This window comes from Argentina anserina, chromosome 3 (genome assembly GCF_933775445.1).
Source record: "Argentina anserina chromosome 3, drPotAnse1.1, whole genome shotgun sequence".
Classification (NCBI taxonomy): Eukaryota; Viridiplantae; Streptophyta; class Magnoliopsida; order Rosales; family Rosaceae; genus Argentina; species Argentina anserina.
This window is the reverse complement of record NC_065874.1, coordinates 1155256-1174609: the sequence shown is the minus strand read 5'-3', so window position 1 is coordinate 1174609 and position 19354 is coordinate 1155256. Positions and strand designations below refer to the sequence as shown.

The 19354-nt window shown below is 38.7% G+C and overlaps 3 protein-coding genes and 1 pseudogene across 3 annotated transcripts; all 4 read left to right on the top strand.

The window, feature by feature from the left end:
* The first annotated feature begins 808 nt into the window (after nucleotides 1-808).
* LOC126789540 (pectinesterase/pectinesterase inhibitor 18-like) lies at nucleotides 809-2541 on the top strand (annotated as a pseudogene).
* A 1245-nt stretch (nucleotides 2542-3786) lies between these two features.
* On the top strand, nucleotides 3787-6532 carry LOC126785803 (CRIB domain-containing protein RIC10-like). The gene is made up of 5 exons (XM_050511457.1): nucleotides 3787-4310; nucleotides 4599-4749; nucleotides 4877-4974; nucleotides 5096-5204; nucleotides 6013-6532. Exons 2-5 carry the CDS (start codon nucleotides 4713-4715, stop codon nucleotides 6213-6215), a joined length of 447 nt encoding a protein of 148 aa, XP_050367414.1. The 5' UTR covers nucleotides 3787-4310; nucleotides 4599-4712; the 3' UTR covers nucleotides 6216-6532.
* Nucleotides 6533-14970: 8438 nt separating this feature from the next.
* LOC126785789 (COBRA-like protein 10) lies at nucleotides 14971-17099 on the top strand. Its single transcript, XM_050511433.1, has 2 exons — nucleotides 14971-15538; nucleotides 15706-17099. The coding sequence occupies exons 1-2, from the start codon at nucleotides 14971-14973 to the stop codon at nucleotides 17097-17099; spliced, it is 1962 nt and encodes a 653-aa protein (XP_050367390.1).
* A 551-nt stretch (nucleotides 17100-17650) lies between these two features.
* On the top strand, nucleotides 17651-18229 carry LOC126789504 (uncharacterized). Its single transcript, XM_050515664.1, has one exon. It carries the CDS (start codon nucleotides 17651-17653, stop codon nucleotides 18227-18229), a length of 579 nt encoding a protein of 192 aa, XP_050371621.1.
* The last annotated feature ends 1125 nt before the right edge of the window (nucleotides 18230-19354 follow it).

The following is a 19354-nucleotide window of genomic DNA, read 5'->3' as shown; positions in this document are numbered from 1 at the left end:
CTGTCAAGAACTCTACAAGTTCTTCGTTATGTACTAATGTGTAGTTGTCTGTGTACTAATGACTATTCAGATATCAATGAGATGAGGAGTTCGGCGCTTCAAAACTAATTAGTATATGAGCAAATCTGTACATACCAGTCATAAAGGAAAACGAGAGGGAGCGTATGAATGTTCATACCAACGAGTTTCTCAATAGTTGCCAATTGATTTGTCCTTAGGTTACAATGAGTTTTGCTTCCAGTTTCTAATAGTCTCTTGGTATGAACCTCAACAACTAGATCAAACCAGCAAAGCCCCATGTTTTGATTGAGCAACTGGACCAATTTCTCTTTTTCTAAAGTAATCATACAAGAGAATAAAATTGTTCGAGGGCTGGAAAGTATCATTTCAGGAGCTGCAAAAAACGTGAATGGAGATTCCACTGGTGTAGAAAAATAAAAAGGATGTCACTATCTTATAACCAGCACTAAATTTTCCACATAATTGTCAACCAACTATTGAACATTGCTTTCTCTTTTCCTATATACAATGATTGCAATAACACAAAGAAGCTTTAGAATAAGCTACAAATTGCAGTAGAGCTCAAAGTGAAAGATAGTCTCATAATGTCAAAATCCACCATCGCTTGCTGTCTTAAGCCTTATCCGGAAACAATGAACATTTATGCACAAAATTGTATATAACAAATGTTCGAAGAATCTCTTCACAGCCGATTTAGACCTTAACTCTTTTCATAATGACACACACTTTCACATTTAGATACATTATCATCTCAGCTTAGTTTAATAAACTTCTAGCACAACTTGTTGCGTATTACTCTATTTAAGGGCTATAGGACAAGAGAAATAGGCAAGGGAGAGCTTAATCAATTAGCTACAAGCAAGAATGGCAATCCAGCAGCCTCTGTTTGATGCTCCCAAAGCTGCTACTCGCCGCAAATTTCTCTATCTAGTTCTCTCCTTAGCTGCAATTGTAAGCTTGATCGCACTTGTTTCCATCCAAGTTTTGATCAAAACCAGCTCCACTGATTCTCCTACTGGAGGCATGAGTGCTGCTGTTGATCTACTATACTACAAGGGCTCCTAGAGGAATCCACACCACACTTGCAGAAGGCCCTTGAGACGGCGAAAGATGCTTATGCTAGGATCAATGATCCTAAAGATCGAGCTGCTCTTGTCGACTGTGTGAAGCTGATGGATGTCAACATGGACAGGATTATTGAGGGATTTTCAGAAAGGAGTTGAGGCTAATGTTGTAGTGGCAAAAGATGGGAGTGGGAAATACAAGACTGAAAGAAGCAGTGGCAGCCGCACCAGATAAGAGCACAACCAGGTATGTCATTTATGTGAAAAAGGCAACCTATAAGGAAATGTTGAGGTTGTGAAGAACAAGAAGACCTTGATGATTGTTGGAGATGGCATGGATAAAACAATCATCACTGGTAGCCTCAATGTTGTTGATGGATCAACCACTTTCAATTCTGCATCTCTAGGTAAGAACTTAGAAGCTCAACTTACATGTTTATAAGGCCGATTTCTTTTCTTGTTGTTTCATTATTCAACAACTTACTTGTGAGGCAAGTAATTGTTTAATATTACGAATTTGGTTGGTAATATCTCAAGTTTAGAGAAGTTTAGTCTAACAATAGGGACACTCAAGTTTTACTGAGCACATGTCAATCCTTATCTTCCAATGCAGCTGCCGTTGGTGACGGATTCATAGCTCAAGACATTTGGATCCAAAACACTGCTGGACCGGCACAGCACCAAGCTGTTGCACTTCGTGTTGGAGCCGATCAATCTGTGATAAACCGGTGTCGGATTGACGCTTACCAAGACACCCTGTATACTCACTCCAACAGGCAGTTCGTCCGAGACTCGTAGATAACAGGTCTTCTTGTCAACTTTATGTTTGTTACCTTGAAATGTTTGTGAATCCTAGTGGCTAGTTTTCCCAACACATTTCTCTATCCTTCTTCAGGTATTGTAGACTTCATATTTGGAAATGCCGCCGTAGTATTTCAAAACTGTAAGATCGTGGCGCGAAAGCCAGCGAATGGCCAAAACAACATGGTCACGGCACAAGGTCGGACGGACCCTAACCAAAACACCGGAACTTCCATACAAAAGTGTGAAGTAATCGCAAGTTCCGACTTAGAGCCGGTGAAAGGGACCGTCCGGTCTTACTTAGGCCGTCCGTGGAAGGAATACTCTAGGACTGTTGTGATGCAATCTACCATTGGTGACCACATTGATCCGACTGGATGGTCTGTATGGAGTGGAGACTGTGCTCTGAAAACACTAAACTAAGGTGAATAACTGAATATGCAAATAGTGGACCCGGGGCGGGTACTAGCAAGAGAGTGACTTGGGCCGGGTACCTTGTCATTAAAACCGCATCAGGGGCCCAAGTTTCACTGTTTCTGGGCTTATACAAGGTGGGTCATGGTTGAAGTCCACCGGGGTTTCTTTTACCTACCGGACTGTGATCATTTGTGGCTCGTTCTATCTTATTTTGTTCTACATTTCAATAAATAAGTAATAACATTTTGATCAATTGTTACCCTTTTCAGTTGAACTGATAAGTTGATTAACCTTAAAATTATGGCATAAAACGGCTGTAAATCTCATGTTCAAATATAGCAAGTATCAACAAATTAAAACTGACTTGGATCGTTTTCAATGAGTAGTGTACTTATCAAAATCTAGTTTCAATGAATCATTAACAATTCAATAATCTTCCAGATTCTGATACACAAAGTATGTGGAGGATAATGTTGGGGATCTCCTTTGCTAAGAAATAGAAAAAATTAGACCCGGAATTGTCGAAAGGTAAGCAACACCACATTCCCATATAGCTTTAGATTGTGTTCTTATAATTGGAAGGATTAAACAACCCAGAATAAACGTGCTTCCAACAATCATAATACTGTAACATGTTATCTATAAACAGCTAAGCCATATATATATATATATATATATATATATATATCCGATAATTTCCAATAAAGGACAGCATGATTCCGACCCAAAGTTTGGTGAGCATAGAATAGTACATGCATGAACATCTATTTAACAAAAGAGATTAAAAAAGGGAAGACAAATTTTCTCCTCTAATTGTTAATCAGGGTATGACATCTGAATGTTAGAATAAAAAAATGAGAGCTCATACCCAGCTGGATGAGAAGTTTATGATCTGGTTGAACAATTATATTTAATAATCTTTAGCTATTGAAGGAAAGATTGTGATTATTTTATTTTCAGAAAAAAATAAAAGGAAAGGTTCATTATAGAATGTATTATCCTTTTTGCCCTATTATCATTTAAAGCTCGTTACCTGTTTCGTTTAGACATTGTCTCAATGATAGAGTTTAGCTATTTTACATTAAACTATAAATTAAACCTTCTCGAGTTACTAATAGTTTGGACCGACATTAGTTTTACGCTCTTTTAAACTATTAAATATCAATATTGAATGTACGTATTGTCATAGCTCCCAAAATTATAAATGTTGTGGGTCTTCAACTTCATACGGCAAAACTTAGGGTAAACTCGAACAAGAACGACTGAAATTTTGAGAAAAAAAAAATGGTGACATTGATTAGACAAAAATTAGACCAAAGAGGCAAATTATGTTTAATGCTAAAAACCAAACTTAACACAGGGGTAAGCAATGTATAATTGTATATAGACTAAGCACAAAGGTCCAAACAGCTTTGAAAGTTGGTCTATGGTCAGATAGACTGCACCAAACAAATAACCAGCTTCTCTCTCTGTGTGTCTCTGATTCTCTCAACCGCAATTTAAGTATCTGTTGCATTTTTGGAAGGGTCTTGCATTTTTCAGAGAGAAGACTCTTGCATTTTTGGAAGCCTCTCGAAAGCAAAAACAAAACCAAAATATGCACCAAACCAGAACCACCCAATTTCTGTTCCACTCTATTCTTTCACACCCTTAATCTGTTTTTGAGGTTTCCCATTATTTGTTATCCAATCCCACCCACCTCTTCTTCTTCTCTTTTTCTGTTAGACCCTCTTCTCCTTCAGCTCTGTTTCTTTCTCTTTGAAAGTGTCAAACTACTGGTTCCCTCTCCATTTTCATCACACTTATTCTCTCTGGGTTTTCTTTGTTGTTTTTGAGGTTTTAATTAGAGCTAGTTCTTTCGAGCTTCATTTAGAGCTTCAAGAGTAGTTGAAGATAAAGATGGAGCGTGGAGGTAATAGGCTACCTTGGTGTGATGTGAAGGAGAAGTTGCTTTTTCTCTAATCAATCTTCATATTTCGTACCATCCTAAATCATCCTCTTATTAAGGTAAGTTAATAAATTAGATATCTCTATTTCATGTAATTAATGCTGATTGATATACAGGGTCCGCAAATGCACTCTCTGATTTTACATGATTATTGGAATCCATATTGTGTTTTCCTCAATGAAATCTGTGTTGTATTCCATATATATCAGATACCAATCCTCATTCATAGGTATTAGAAAGTTCCATCACATGCAATGAACTTACTTGATTCCGCCCTCATCCTTTTTTTCTCATCTCAAGATCGTTTTTAAGCAAATGCACATTAAGTACATTAAATTTTCTGGCAGGCAAGAGGTGCATCATCAACATCACATCTCCCCAATCTTTATTTCTGGTGCCTGCTTCCTTCATCCTTCAAGGAGCTGTTGCATTTGGGGCAATTTCGGCTTCTAGATTCGACAATGGCCAAGATTTTCAGATACATCTCTCAGATATTTGGTGACTACTTGCTCTATCATGTATCTGTAACTCAAGTTTGGTGTTTGCTTGCCTTGTATATCTATGAAAAAGCTTTGTTTTCATGATGATCTGGGGCTAAATGGGAGAATGGTTGTTGTTGTTGTAGTTGTGAAGGAGCGTGAAATGGAAATTGGGTTCCCAACAGATGTGAAACATGTAGCTCACATTGGGTGGGATGGTCCGTCTGATAGTGCACCGAGCTGGGTAGGTGGCGTTAACATTAACAAATCAATGATCTTTCTTCAATTTCATTCTTGATTACACTTTTGTGTACTAACAAAAACATGTTCTTTCATTTCTTAACTGCTTCATTTGTTGTTTGCAGATGAATGAATTCAAAAATCCACCTGATTTCTCAACACTGGGTCGCAATAACACCGATGATCGAAGGGACTCCTCCAGCAGCATGGCTGCCTCCCCTTGGGCCTGTCAAGGTATGATCATCTTCATCATGAGTTTCCGATATTTCTTCCATTGATGCATGTATAGCTAGTATGTAAGGTTGGGTAAAATAAATAAATAATGCAAAAACTGATGGTTGGGGCCTTAGGTGTCGTATGAATAATTTGAAGGTGATGTCCGTATGTTCCAGTATAGTATGGCCTTGTATCATGTGCGATTGTGCTATATGAATACTCTAAACAGACAACTATAAGTGGGGTCTTTTTTTCTCACGGGCTAAATAGTTTTAGCAGAAATGGAATTAGTCTGTTCTAGTTTATTGGTCATAGATGCCAATAAGGTATGGAAAAGTTCTCAAGATTCTTTGCCCCAACTGGAGGGCTTGGCTGTTCTGTCACGAGAGAGCGCTTTCCTACATGGAGGAATATGGTATAGCTCGTGGCCCTTTACAAAACTCTAGCTAGTTCTTGGTAATGGTGGTCCTGAGGACTATAGCACTATCAACATTCTTACATTTGGCTTAATTGTTTTATAGCTATTATATATTGGTGGGATTATTGTATCAATGGATCTTAGATTGATAGAGTAATGCAGCTAATGAATTCAATTCTTATGGTTCAGTTGATTAGTGGCATGGTTTAGTTTCAGATCATTTGTAACGTGATGTTACATTAGGATGGTAAGGTTTGCACATCTATGATTCATTTTGGTGTAGTTGTAGTGTTAAATCTAGTTTTGGTGTGGACAATTTATTGTAGATTGTGGCATTTGGAGTTGGGATCACTTCAATACTAGCTTGAGCTCACCTTTGGTTGTTGTTTTGTCAATCTTTGTTGACAGATTTTGAGCATTCCATGCGCCAGCCATCAACCAACTTGATAGATCTTCCTCCTAATGATCTTGCAAATGCTCCCAAGAAATCAAAGCGGAAAAAGGTCAAGTCTTCGTCTTCGTCTTCCTCATCTTCAAGATCGTCGCGACCGACGAAGGCGCCGAAGGCTACATATACACAAATGGAACCTACACCAAACCTGCTAATATAGAGAGAGACACTTCCAGGATTGTCTGAGTTGATCAAAGTTAAGAATGTTCATAGTAACAGTACTTCTGGATGACATATTCCCTTACTCTGCGGTGTCCTCAAGGGCAAAGAGAATGAAGATCCAAAAATTGGGACATAGCTTAGGAAAGCAATTAGTGTTTTTTGTGTGTGATAAATTCAGAATGAAAGGGTGACACCAGTCTAGAAGACACCAACTGTTTTGCTTTCTCGTTAATGTAATAAGCATGCAGAGATCGAGTTGAAGGATTTCGTTGTGGTGGTATGGCTTTGCTAATTCAAATTGTCAAACGAGAAAAACAAGTATTCCATTTTGCTACTAACAATCAATGATGGAATGAAAGCTCCACGAAATTGAAATAAACTGACACAATTTATGCGAATGAAACCAGATCGTGTGTCTATATTCATAAGGTGTATCCATGTGTCATCTAAATAATTTGATGTCCTGCAATTCAGTGCTTTTTTTGTAAAAAAAAAAAAATTTAATTAACAAATCCATTTTCATACAGCAAAGAATTATGCCCCAAGCTTAGAGCCTTAGAGGCTGTTGTGTTCCAACAACAAAAAATTCCACCCCGCACGCCCAACAAAAGAAAATGAAAGAAACTAGATTTGCAGTATTGATTGTGGCCCCTTCGGACGATCATCATCGCATCCCTTCAAGCCAAGATTCTTCCCAAGTGCTCACCATGGACGTTAATGTATTTTCAAGTTGGATGATTCGTTCAAGGTAATATTTTGAGGAGCGAAGAATTTGATAAAACCGTAACAGATTCATGATTCCTAGTTCCGTCAACGATTATAGTCCGAGAATGACAATGCTCAATTTCCAGTGATTTATTACTTAAACTTGAAACCCAGAATTCAAAAGAGCATGAAGTTACCTAGATCAAAAATAAGAGAGCATGGTCATCAAAGTGCACGTTTTCAAGTACATAGTTTCAATTCACATACAAATTACATGATATATTCGGAGGGTCACGCTCACACGTGAGAAGCTCGCTCAGCTCCGTGTTCCCAAGTCGTAACGAACTCCCCCACGCTCGCACGTGGAAATCCCGCCAGCTCAGCGTTCGTAACAAACTCCCGCACGCTCACGAGAAAGCTCATTGCTCGTAACAAACTGCCGCACGTGCGAAGCTCTTCCCGCTTATTTGCTCGCTTCGATTATAAAGGCGGTTTAGCTTCTGTAAAAGAACCCCCCTCCAATTTTACTTCACACAATTCCGATGAACATTCCGATGATGAACATTCCGGTGGTTCTCCGCTGAAATTTCATGGTCAGCCCATTCGCTCAGGCGCCGGGGGCCTTCGTCGGCCTCCCCATCTGGCGCCCCAGCCGCCTGTGCTTCGTCGAGCACGACCGCACCCGTCCCTTCATCTTCTACCGCCTTGATCATCCGCTAGTACTCTCCCCCCTAGGCCACGGCGGCGACTTAGTTCCGATGATCCCCGTCAATGCAATCTTCATCTTTGACCCCACCGCCGGTGGTACACTGACTGAAATCGCTCTTCCGCCGGAGCTCGGAGAGGCGATGGTCCGGCCGATCCCGATCTCTGAGGTGCGGTTTCTTGTTCCGGTGTCGAGTCTTTGGGGAATCTTGCCGGCTCCGGCTCAGCTTCTTTCTCCGATTCCGACGTTTCTTGATGTAAACTACCGCAGTGTGGTGGTCAAGTTCGTTGGCCCTGCCGCCACTCTCCAACAATTGTTCGCTTTCTTTCGGGATATGTGAGTCTTTTTACTTCCTACTTTTACCAGCCTAATCTTGGTAATTAAAGTTAAGTAGATTGTAAATTAGTAGGTTTAGTAGAAAAACTGCATCTTGTTCATTGAAATTAAAGTTAATTTGATTATAAAATTGAATATAATTTTCTCTGCCTAATTTTTCGGATTCTGGGTTGGATTGTTACTTTTTGCAGAAACGAAATGTATACTGTTCTTGGTAATTGATGTTTAGTAAAATCTGCATCCTGTAATTTTTGCAATTAAAGTTAAAGAAGATGGTAAATGCAATCAAACTCAAACCTAATCTTCTGTAAAAAAATTTCGGTTCATTTACTCTGCTCTGTATCGTTTCGTGGATTTACTGGCCTGATTTACTATTGCAAAAGATGAAATGTTTACTCTCATGGATATTTAATTGGCTTGGTAGAGACTGCATCCTGTTTTTGATTAAGTAGATGGTAAAAAATTCGCTACTTCTGATTAGAGACTGATATCTATGTCATTTTCTTATCTGGGTTTTCGTTTTTCACTTTTGTTTTTTGGGGATTTACTAATGATCTCGTTGCTAATGAATTACAAGTGGGAAATCAGAAGTAATTTTATGGGTTTTGGTCATTAGATACATATGGGGTTACTCAGACTATTATGACTGTAATGTACATAAATGGTAGAGAAGCAAACTACAGTTGATATATCCGATCCCACTAAGTTTCGCTAACTGATCAAGTCATTGATTTGTAACCTTTGCAGAATACAGTGGCTGGATACTGATGAGTTTATAGAGTCGATTGACATTCTTCGATACCACACGTGGATCAGATTTTCAGGCTCATTAACTATTGATACACTCTTCAATGGCCGCGGGGAGATGTTTTTTCAGATCTGCAATGGTATATCTATCTGGGCTTACCCTCAGTGGTATCATACGGCGACGAGAAATCAAAGAATAGTCTGCATAAGCTTCCAGGATGAAGAGCACCCATCTGAAGAAGAAGTACACGCATATTTGTAAGTAAAGATCCCACATTTTGACTATGTTCTACACAACTTTGGCATGTGTTTTTAACACCAATTTGTTCACACAGCGGTCCCTGCTTGGATTTTGTACTGTTTCAAGGCCGACATGCTCCTCTGCAAGCGTTCCTCTACTTCTACAACTCTGAAGATGCAGCGAACCTGGTCGCGATGAGACACTTCTACATTAATGGCAAACGAATTGAAGCTAACCGGTATGTGCCACCACAGGACAACCCTCCATCATAGGACGCTTCACCATAGGCAATTTCTCAACTTGCAGATTACTCGAGGCCGGGTGAAAATACTATTGTGGTCAGCATAAAGTAGATGGCCTATTCTGGACGCCTTGTGATCAAACTTCTCCACCTTCTCTTCATTTTCAACAGCTCATCCCATGACTTTATTTGAATAGTCTGCAGATCTATATGAATTAGACATACAGGTGATACAGTACAGTTAGTACATGCGCCTAGGCTACAAGAATTGACTTGTTTGTAATATCTGCTCTATTAACTGAGGCACAGATACCTTTGGTTGCGACTTTCGAGCTAGAAGAATTGAGTTGCTTGTAATTCCCATCATGGTATATGTTTTGCCAGAACCTGTTTGGCCATAGGCAAATATGCAGACCTACAAGAAAAGAATAACGTAGTTTTTAGTGTATATATATTTGCCTTAATGGAAGGTTCATTTGAGAATATGAGATGAAAATCTCTCCTGCTACAACAACAAATGCCTGCGATATTAGAAAGCCAACATGGTGGCAATGAAGAATATAGCCTATTCTGGACACCTTGTGACTAAACATCTCCATATCCTACTTCATTTCCAACAGCTCCACAACATTATTTGAATTCCTTAAAGGAACATGATCCTCCTACCTTGCCAGAGCAAATGTCACATCGCTTAAGTAGGACATACTTTTATAGATAGCCTGATTGTGACAGACAGAAAGGGAAAAGTGGCAGTCTACAGATTAAAAGCAATAACATTAGTACATCAGATTCTCAAGAGGATCAGACCTGGATTTCATTCAATCGGTCTTATATCTAAACAATTTCGAATATTCTGCAAATCTAAATGGATTATACAGAAATGTAACGAATAAACCTAACTTTCATCCATAAACACAATAAGTACAAATCCAAGAATGGGCCACGATTACAACAACACCAAAACATGAAAGGAAATACATAAACCAACAAACAACCCGGAACAACATAAACCAAACAGCAGCCTCCAAAAGGAGGTAATGTCACCGCCAACACTAGCTGAAACACCCCGTAGAGTGATCGTCATATTTCCTGCCGTCTGGAAAATCCAGCCAAACGAAACACCAAGAACACAAGAGATCCCCATAGATCCAACTTCATAGCCCATAAAAGGGTCTTCAGTCACAGCCATGCGACCACCAAACAAAAAGATGTTTGATGGTATCGTAACCAAAGAAAAGAAAAAAGGAAATCGGAGGTAAGGAAGGCCAGCCCCAGCAACGGTGATCAGACCCGATAAGATAAGCGACAACGCGTTTTTGCCATTGACTGGATGAAAAGACACAAGCTCCTTCACCACGACAAAGAAAAAAAACATAAAGAATGGAGGGAGAAAACCGAGCAGAGCTAGTGGAGCTAGTAAAAGCGTGTTGTGGCATCAAAAATATGGTTGAACGAGAGAGAGACCTAATACTGTATAAAAATTGAAAATTTGGAGGAAAACGAAAGGAAGAACAGAAAACAGAAGAAGGAAGGAAAATAATAAACAAAGATGGGGAGGAAACTGATGGATCAGAGAGAACTGATGAGATCTGAGAGGCTAGAAATTGAGGTTGGTTGAGGGAGAAGCTTAAGGAAAAGCTAGGAAAAATTGCCAATAAACAGACAGGGGAAAGGAAATGGGAGCCTCCCCCTTCTCTACAATCAAAATCCAGATCAAAAGATCTAGATTCGGCCATAGATAAGGGAGAAGGTTGGTGGCCGTTGGGTTCTCTGTAGGCTAGGGAGAAAGGGAAAGGAGAAAACGCGTTGTTTCTGATGTTGAATCCACTCTAACAAATAGCGCAGTTAGTATACACACCTAACAAATAGCGTTATAAAATATCTAGAATTTGCGGAGCGAATGCGGAGGAGACCCTGCGGAGTTGCGGGGCTGCAGGCAGAGGCGCCAAGGAGCAGCAGGAGCTGTCGCCGACGGGAAGGTTGCCGGAGGCCGGAGACAAAGGCGGCCGGCGGGAGAAAAAAATATTTCTAGGGTTATAAAATTCAGGGTTTTAGGGGAAAATGCGTGATAACGTGATGCAAGATGAAATAACTGTGTCTTTATTGAATGATATGAGGGCATATATATATGCATTACAAAACCACAATCCCATAGGATTGAGAGTCCTAATTTATTACAGAGATGTTAATCGATCTCCTAACATGAAACTTATTAAGACTAAGACACACACAATGGTATAATAGTAATTCTCCTAGAATAATTCTTTATTTTTTGGAACAGAGAATGTGTTCAGTGGTCAAACTTAGAGAACTATTGTCTGAAAATGAAAAAAGAAAAACGCGTATGGGAAGAGCAGCAAATGCGATGCCAACAAGTCCATCACTGAGCATCATTATCGATCAAGAAGTATGAGAAGTATATTCCAATATGTGCACGCTTATTGTAAAAAAAAAATTATTACAAATGAAAACTGACCCTAAAATTAAGTGTTAGGCAACAACATTCAAATGATTGAGCTCTGTTCTTGGGAAGTGTAATGAACCAATTTAGAAGAACAGTCCAAAGCAAAGAAAACAAAGGTAGGGTTATATATCTCCAAATCATGAATCATACGGTAATTCAATCGAAACAAGAAGAGAAGAAGAACAACAGAAACAACAACACAAAATGAAACATGACAAATGACTTGGCAAAATGTTGATTCAATATGTACATAGCAATGGGTCTGACTGATAATCTGAGATATGATCGATTCTCATATTATATGGAATCAATGAATATATAGTCATTCAGCAAAACATTAAAGCCTTGGCTTGCTTAATTCCCATGCTTCACTCTCCAGCTCTTCTCTTTCTCGCAATATCAGCATCTCTCATGTCACGACTTTGAATTTCGAATGATAAAAATTTAAATTTGAAGCCATGAAAATTCTAAAACAATCTCAAGTATATTGAAATCATCTTATCATAACAGTGTATCGAAACTGAGTTCACATCATGACTCAGTCGACTTGAATAATACACAACCAATAGAAATGTATAATTCATCAATCCTCACTCACAATAAACATGAAATGTATAATATAGCAACCCATATATATGTATCGTATTTACCATTTTATACACATACACACACCCACTATATTATATACATGTCATAGTTCGATCTTTTTAAGAAAACATAAATATGAGTCACCACCAAGGATATGCTCGTCATAGTGAGATTTACTCATATTTACCATAATCCATAATCACAAAAACCTTTTCAAAATCATTTATTAAAATACCATTTCACTTATCCATGAACCGTAGACGATCAAGTTCATGTAATTTAAACCAAAACATATTTTTAAAATAATTTTTATAAACTAGTGATGCAACGACTATGGTGAAAACTCAAACTAAATTCAATAATTATAATACTACTTCAATCATGATCATTGTGAGGTTTACTCACCTAATTTCCCGCGTGCAACTTCCACGGCAATGAAAGTAATTTCCTCACTCGTTTCGTCGGTCACCTAAGAGCATGATAAAATGCTAAGAAAATGATACGTAAAATATCAAGTGATGATTTCAGTACAGCTAAATGTTGTTCATAAAACACTGTTCATGTTTTAATGTTTTACTAAACACTGTTCAAATTTACTGTTTACAGAACAATGTTCACATAACATTGTCCATATTTTACTGTTTACAGAGTACTGTTCACCGTAATTGTTCATGAACAATGTTCACAGTACTATTCATGCGGCGCCAATGTTCACTGACCGTCACACTTGACCACCAAATTTCACCACCATAATCTAAATGACATTCCTAACAACTTCCTAGTTCATCATAAAGTCTAACTATGAGCCTAAACGCTTCAATTTAACAAAAACCGAAAAGCTCCAATTTAAAAACCTTGGATTTCTTTTATTCGATTCTCCTAGCACACAACGATTTGGGTTAAATCTTTTGGAGGGTTTGTAGCATGGAATGAGACCTTCAAAATGAGACAAGAATCTTACCGATTGGTTGCCGGATGAGGGAGATCCAACGAGTTGAAGTTCGGCAAAATATGCTTTTTCAGGAGAACTTCCGGATTTCACAGGGGAGATGGCGGGTAGCAATGCTACCAATCAACAGGGGACGCAACAACCTTTCAAACGTGACCGGTGCGCCGCTCTATGGTGGCTGGACGATGGAGATCCGGCGGCCCAAAGTCGCCTGCTCGAGAGAGAGAATTTCTGGATTGATTTGGGGTGAACAGTACAGATCCGAATTTTTGATTTTTCTCCCCATTTTTCTCTTTAATTCCCCTATTTATACTATTTTTCAAAAATGTCCAAATACTTTTTGATTCGTAAGTTCTTCATACGAACTCCGATTTAGGCGTGACACGTGTCCACGAATTCGTATCGATGAGCTCTACGACTTTCATGCAAGAAGTTTTCTAAGAAACCCAATGAGTCAAAAGCCAACTCTTAGACTCGTTAAATTGAACGTTTCCGTACAATTAATATTTCAAACCCTTTCGTTTTTATACTCGTCTAATAAAATTAGACAATGACTAACTTAATAATATTCGAGAACTCATTGGAAATTAAATATGAATTTTCGGAGTATTACACCTCACTTCCCGTGTTTCCAAGATCTTATGATTATATTTTTAAAAAATAGTGGATATGTGGATATATGGTTTTGAAAAAGATAGTGTAAAATTGATTTTGTATTTAAGATAGAGTTTTTGCTGTATTAGGAATCTAATGCAACGTATGCAAACTCCATGATTTTAGGATTTGAAATACAAAAAACTGTTTTCAAAACCTATACCGAGCGCGCCTAAGGTACATCGTTTTGAGAAGACTAGAACCTTGTTGCCACTTGGCAGGTGTAGGCGTGTAGTGGGTTGATTTGGGTCGGATCGCGTCGGGCAAAGTTTGCATTATTCGAACCGGCTCAAATGTTCATTTTTCTGCTTTGAGAACTCATTTACTCTACCGAGTAAAAGATGTAATATTTACATTAGTTGCGACCATGCACTGCCATTTTTATCTTATGTATCCATCTCCTCTCCCATTCAATTAATGTTATCTAAATATTTAGATAATGTACGTAACTTTGGTGGGTGATAGATGATAATATGTTAAATTATATCACAAGTAGTGAGAATTAATTTGAAAATATTTCCTTGTCAAAGAACCCTTAGGTTGTGCAGAATTAAATGAAATTAAGGAGTACTAGTTGAGGAATTCGAGGTTCTAGGTTTCGAGATCTCAAAATTTCTAGAATTAAGGTTAATATTTCACGTCGTGAGGACGACTACAATTACACTTAAGAATATAAGAACTTAAAATGACCATGGTCACACGGTCACTAACTCAACAGTAGATTCATTATACAGTTGGTTATAGAATTTCAATTGTAAAACACTTGGTGAGTGGTGACACACTTACGTACGGTAATTTGAGTTCGGCTCTATATTCATGTCAAATGACCGCTTACCATTGCCTTTGCCAAATACAGCACTAACTTAGGGGAGGAGATTTCACCTGACTTATTCTCCACAAATTTATCAATATCGCACATAATCTAAGTTTTGAGTTTCTCCTTCGACACCCATTTCTCAATTGCTGCATTTGGATTTTGGAACATTGACTCTAAGATCAAAACAAGTCTTATCACATTCTTCTCAGCAATCAAGGAATATCATATCCATGTCGCATCACATCATATAGCACCCAAGATCAGATCGTCATCATCTTCCTAGTATATGTGAAAAAAGGATAGACATGAAAAGAGATTGGAGGGTTCTAACACCCATGTTCGTTTTGTTTGTTATTGAATTCTCTAAATTTACCATAGCTCAAGATTATGGTGGTGGTGATGATTCAACACCACCTGCACCACCCCCTGCACAAGACAACTGCAATGGGATCTTTGTATCCTACGACTTCATTTCACGACACAAAATATATCCACTCCTCAAGAATGCAGAGAAACAAGCATGGGCTTTCAATTCTACGGCAACCATAATCAACACCGGCGCTTACGAACTCAAAGCATGGAAGATATATGTAGGTTTTCAACACAAAGAACTTCTAGTTGCTGCAAATGGAGCGGTTCTTGTGAACGGTGAGGATTTCCCGGCTGAGGTTGGAACTAATGGGACTTACTTTTCTGGTGCTCAACAAACAGATTTGAAAACATCCATAAGCACAGGCGGAGATTATACACAAATTCAAGCAACGATTCAATTAAGTGGCACTCAGTTTGGGGTTAAACCATCTGTGACCCCAATGCCTAAAACAATACGCCTTGTTAACGATGGATTCAAGTGCCCCTCACCAACCAAAAAAAGTGAGTACGAGTCATTTGTAGGGTACTTGTTCTGTACATTCATATTGGAATAATAATGTAACCTACCTACAAAAATGTTATTGCATGTAGTTTGCATGGCTTCCAGCTTCAATGAGGAGAGGGTTTTTGATTATATCCCATTCATTATATTTGTTTTTGGTACACAGAGACATCAATGACTGTATGTTGCGTTAGGAATCCGAAAAGCAAGGTCACAACCAAAGCGATCAAGTACTTGCCTCGCCAAAAGGGTGATCTATCACTTTCTTATGATGTAGTTCAAGCATATGGGAACAACTATCAAGCTCAGGTGACAATCGAGAGTACTAGCGCTTTGGGACATTTGGATCATTGGAACATAAGCTGGGAATGGATGAGAGGAGAATTCATTCAAACTATGAAAGGAGCTTATACACATAAAATGGATTATTTGCCTTGTATTTATGGTCCTCCTGGACAATACTACCAACAAATGGACTTTTCGAAGGTTATGAACTGTGAAAAGAATCCCACAATTGCTGATCTTCCTAGGGAGAGATCAAACGACAGTGAAGTTGGAAGAATACCTTATTGTTGTAGAAATGGTAGTCTCTTGTCTCCAGTAATGAACGCAACTGAAGCCAAGTCTGTTTTCCAAATGCAAGTGTTCAAGCTACCTCCTGACTTGGAACGAACGACATTGTACCCTCCCGAAAAATGGAAGGTTTCTGGGGTGCTTAGTGCTGAATACAAATGCGGGCAACCTATCAGGGTCGATTCTTCTGAATTTCCAGATCCAAGTGGTCTTCAAGCTTCAACATTAGCAATTGCAAGCTGGCAAGTGATCTGCAACATTACAAAGCCAGAAAGTAAGAAAAATAAGTGTTGTGTTTCTTACTCTTCTTACTATAATGAATCTATCATACCCTGCAACACATGTGCCTGTGGTTGCACTAATACTAAGAAATGCAACCCTTCTGCCCGAGCCATGTTTCTACCTCCTGAAGCTCTTCTTGTACCGTTCAAGAATAGATCGGCGCTTGCGGCAGCGTGGGCGAAAATCAAACATTTTCATGTGCCAAAGCCACAACCTTGTGGTGACAATTGTGGAGTTAGCATCAATTGGCATGTATCATCAGATTACAGTGATGGATGGACAGCTAGAATCACATTGTTCAATTGGATGCCAATCAATTTCGAAGATTGGTTCACCGCAGTGCAAATGAAAAAGGGTGGTGGACGTGGCTTTGAAAATGCCTACTCCATGAATGGAACCAAACTGCCTGATATGAATAATCTCATCTTCCTCCAAGGCTTGAAGGGTCTAAACTTCTTGGTGATGCAGACAAATGGAACAAAACCTAATAGTCCCAAGGTTCCTGGAAAGCAACAATCTGTGATTTCCTTTAAAAAGGCTCAGACTCCGGGCATACAAGTAGCCAAAGGGGATGGCTTTCCTGCAAAAGTGTATTTCAATGGGGAAGAATGTGCGCTTCCTTCAACAATCCCATCATATGGAAACCGGAAACATGTAAATTTGATAGTTTTAATTATTCTTTCACTTCTGACTTTTGCGATGTAATTAACCATAACTTTAAGATAGATGCATCCACAAAATAAAAGGTTAGAGTATTTCCTGTACAGTACAGATCTCTATTCAAGTTAAACAGTTTTGGTAAACTATCACCAAGAGCTAGTTTTGTGCTCAATATCATCGACATTGTTGAAGATTTGAATCCAGAAATTAGGATCCAAAGTGATAAAGAGATGACGAAGTGCATTAGGATTTAAGAGTCTTTTATTAAATGAACGAGACGGACTTTGTCATAATGTCAAATGACCTGAAGCTTGTCATATATGGGCCGGCAAACGAATGCGGTATCTATAAATCGGAGAAAAATAGAAAATGCACAAAGCAAAATTGCGACAATGGCACCTTAATTTTACCGTCTTTCCAAAATTCATTGTTACACATCGAATCCAATAATTTGTCCTCAACAAATAAAATATGCCACCTCAAACCCCCGCCTTTATTATTTAAATCATTATAACACCATATAACTATGTTGTTACGATGTTAAACAAAATATTTGCAACACCAATCATTCATAATCGTATCTTAATTCCCTAGTCATGGCTTTTCAGAGAGGGCTGAGAGGCTGGAAGCTATGTGCTATTGTTACTGGCATTCTCCTCATCATCATCGTGGTAGTTTTGGTTGTTTTATTCCTCACGGTTTTGAAGCTCAAAGAACCTGACGTTGTGGCGAGGCCGATTAACCTCGAAAGCTATGACGTGGTGTTCTTTCCGGCGATAAGGTTTAATGTATCCGTTGGACTTTTGATCACAGTGAAAAATCGAAATTACGGAAGCTTCAAGTATGGCAATAGCACAGCTCATATCTTCTATCGTGGCAAACTCATCGCTGAGGCTCGGTTCAAAGATGGTACGATTCCATCTCATAAGAAGTTTAACATAAGAACTTCTATGGATATATTAGCAGACAGATTACTACTTGATTCAGACTTCCTCAAAGATTTGACGATAGTTGGAGTTGTGAATTTTACTTCACACACCGTAGTCCATGGGAAGGGGAGTCTGTTGCACATCTTTCATAAGAAGGGTCATAGTTATACCGATTGTAACATCTCTATCGTTGTTGGATCCCAAAGTCTTGATTCTGCTTGCACAACCGTGTTCAAGTTAGGGTAACGTTCATATGCTAGAATATATATATATATATATATATATATACTTGAATAATACAAATACATAATTTAAACCGTTCAAAAGTTTATGTTATCAATAAAGATTATTCATGTAAACAATCAATGCAAACAAAACTCTTTTGCTTAGCCGATTGCATAAAACAAATAAACAGTCATGATAAAAGTTAGTAGTCTCATGATTAGCCGTTAATTTGTTTGATGCAATCGATTGAGAAAAATGATTTTTGTTTGTATTAATTTTTTGCATAGATGATCTTTATTGATTGATTCAACTTTAGAATTGTTTAAATTGTTTGTTTACATTGTGAAATAAACGAGAGAGAGAGTTCGGACGCATACGTACATACGAGGTTGGACGTAAGTTTTTTTCAATATAAATATATATATATATATATATATAAGAATTTTCAGGTGAGGACGTCCGTACCTTACGTAAGATACGGATTCACCGATTCCGGCAACGGTAGACTGCAACGGCGGGGCAGACCACGACAGTCGCACTCCCCACCTCTCAACGGTCCTGTATGTGCCGGTCGGAGCTCCATCGGCAACCTACGGCGGCCGGAATCGCAAAATCGCCGGAATCTGTCCAAAAACTTGATTTTTGCATATTTCAGTCGTCGTGAATCGCTGATTGAGCTCCGGCCCGCACAAAAGGGATTGCAAGGAGGTGGGTAGTGCGGTTGTGCTGGTCCGCCGAGCCGTTGCCGGAATCGGCGAATCCACACGGTGCGGATGTCCGCACCTGAAGCGGGCTATATATATATATATGCAGTTTAATATATTATAATTGCTCTTCATTGCATTCTATACTTCAATATTAATTGTAGCTCGCCAATTTTAAAATGGTTTATAGGGTTTGTATTTTAATTTGAGCACCATTAGTATCTATCCCCAACGATACAATTATGTTCTGGCCTTGGTTCTTACGAATTTCCATCTTCACTTACCCGACTCTTGTCATATGAGTAAAGAAAGTTGTTGTAATACTTTCAAATTTCATTATTGGGTGAATCTCTATTATAGAAGTATGGTGTATGTAAACTCTTTCCATTCCCAAGCTACATCCCATTTAGTTTTTCACAACATAAAGCCGTGCGACCTAGAA

Coding starts and splice junctions, on each gene's coding strand:
- LOC126785803 (XM_050511457.1), top strand. CDS start 4,713: ATGGCCAAGATTTTCAGATACATCTCTCAGATATTTG. Junction 4,750..4,876: donor ATACATCTCTCAGATATTTG/GTGACTACTTGC, acceptor TTGTTGTTGTAG/TTGTGAAGGAGCGTGAAATG. Junction 5,205..6,012: donor CTCCCCTTGGGCCTGTCAAG/GTATGATCATCT, acceptor CTTTGTTGACAG/ATTTTGAGCATTCCATGCGC.
- LOC126785789 (XM_050511433.1), top strand. CDS start 14,971: ATGAAAAGAGATTGGAGGGTTCTAACACCCATGTTCGTTTTGTTTGTT. Junction 15,539..15,705: donor CCCCTCACCAACCAAAAAAA/GTGAGTACGAGT, acceptor TTTGGTACACAG/AGACATCAATGACTGTATGT.
- LOC126789504 (XM_050515664.1), top strand. CDS start 17,651: ATGGCTTTTCAGAGAGGGCTGAGAGGCTGGAAGCTATGTGCTATTGTT.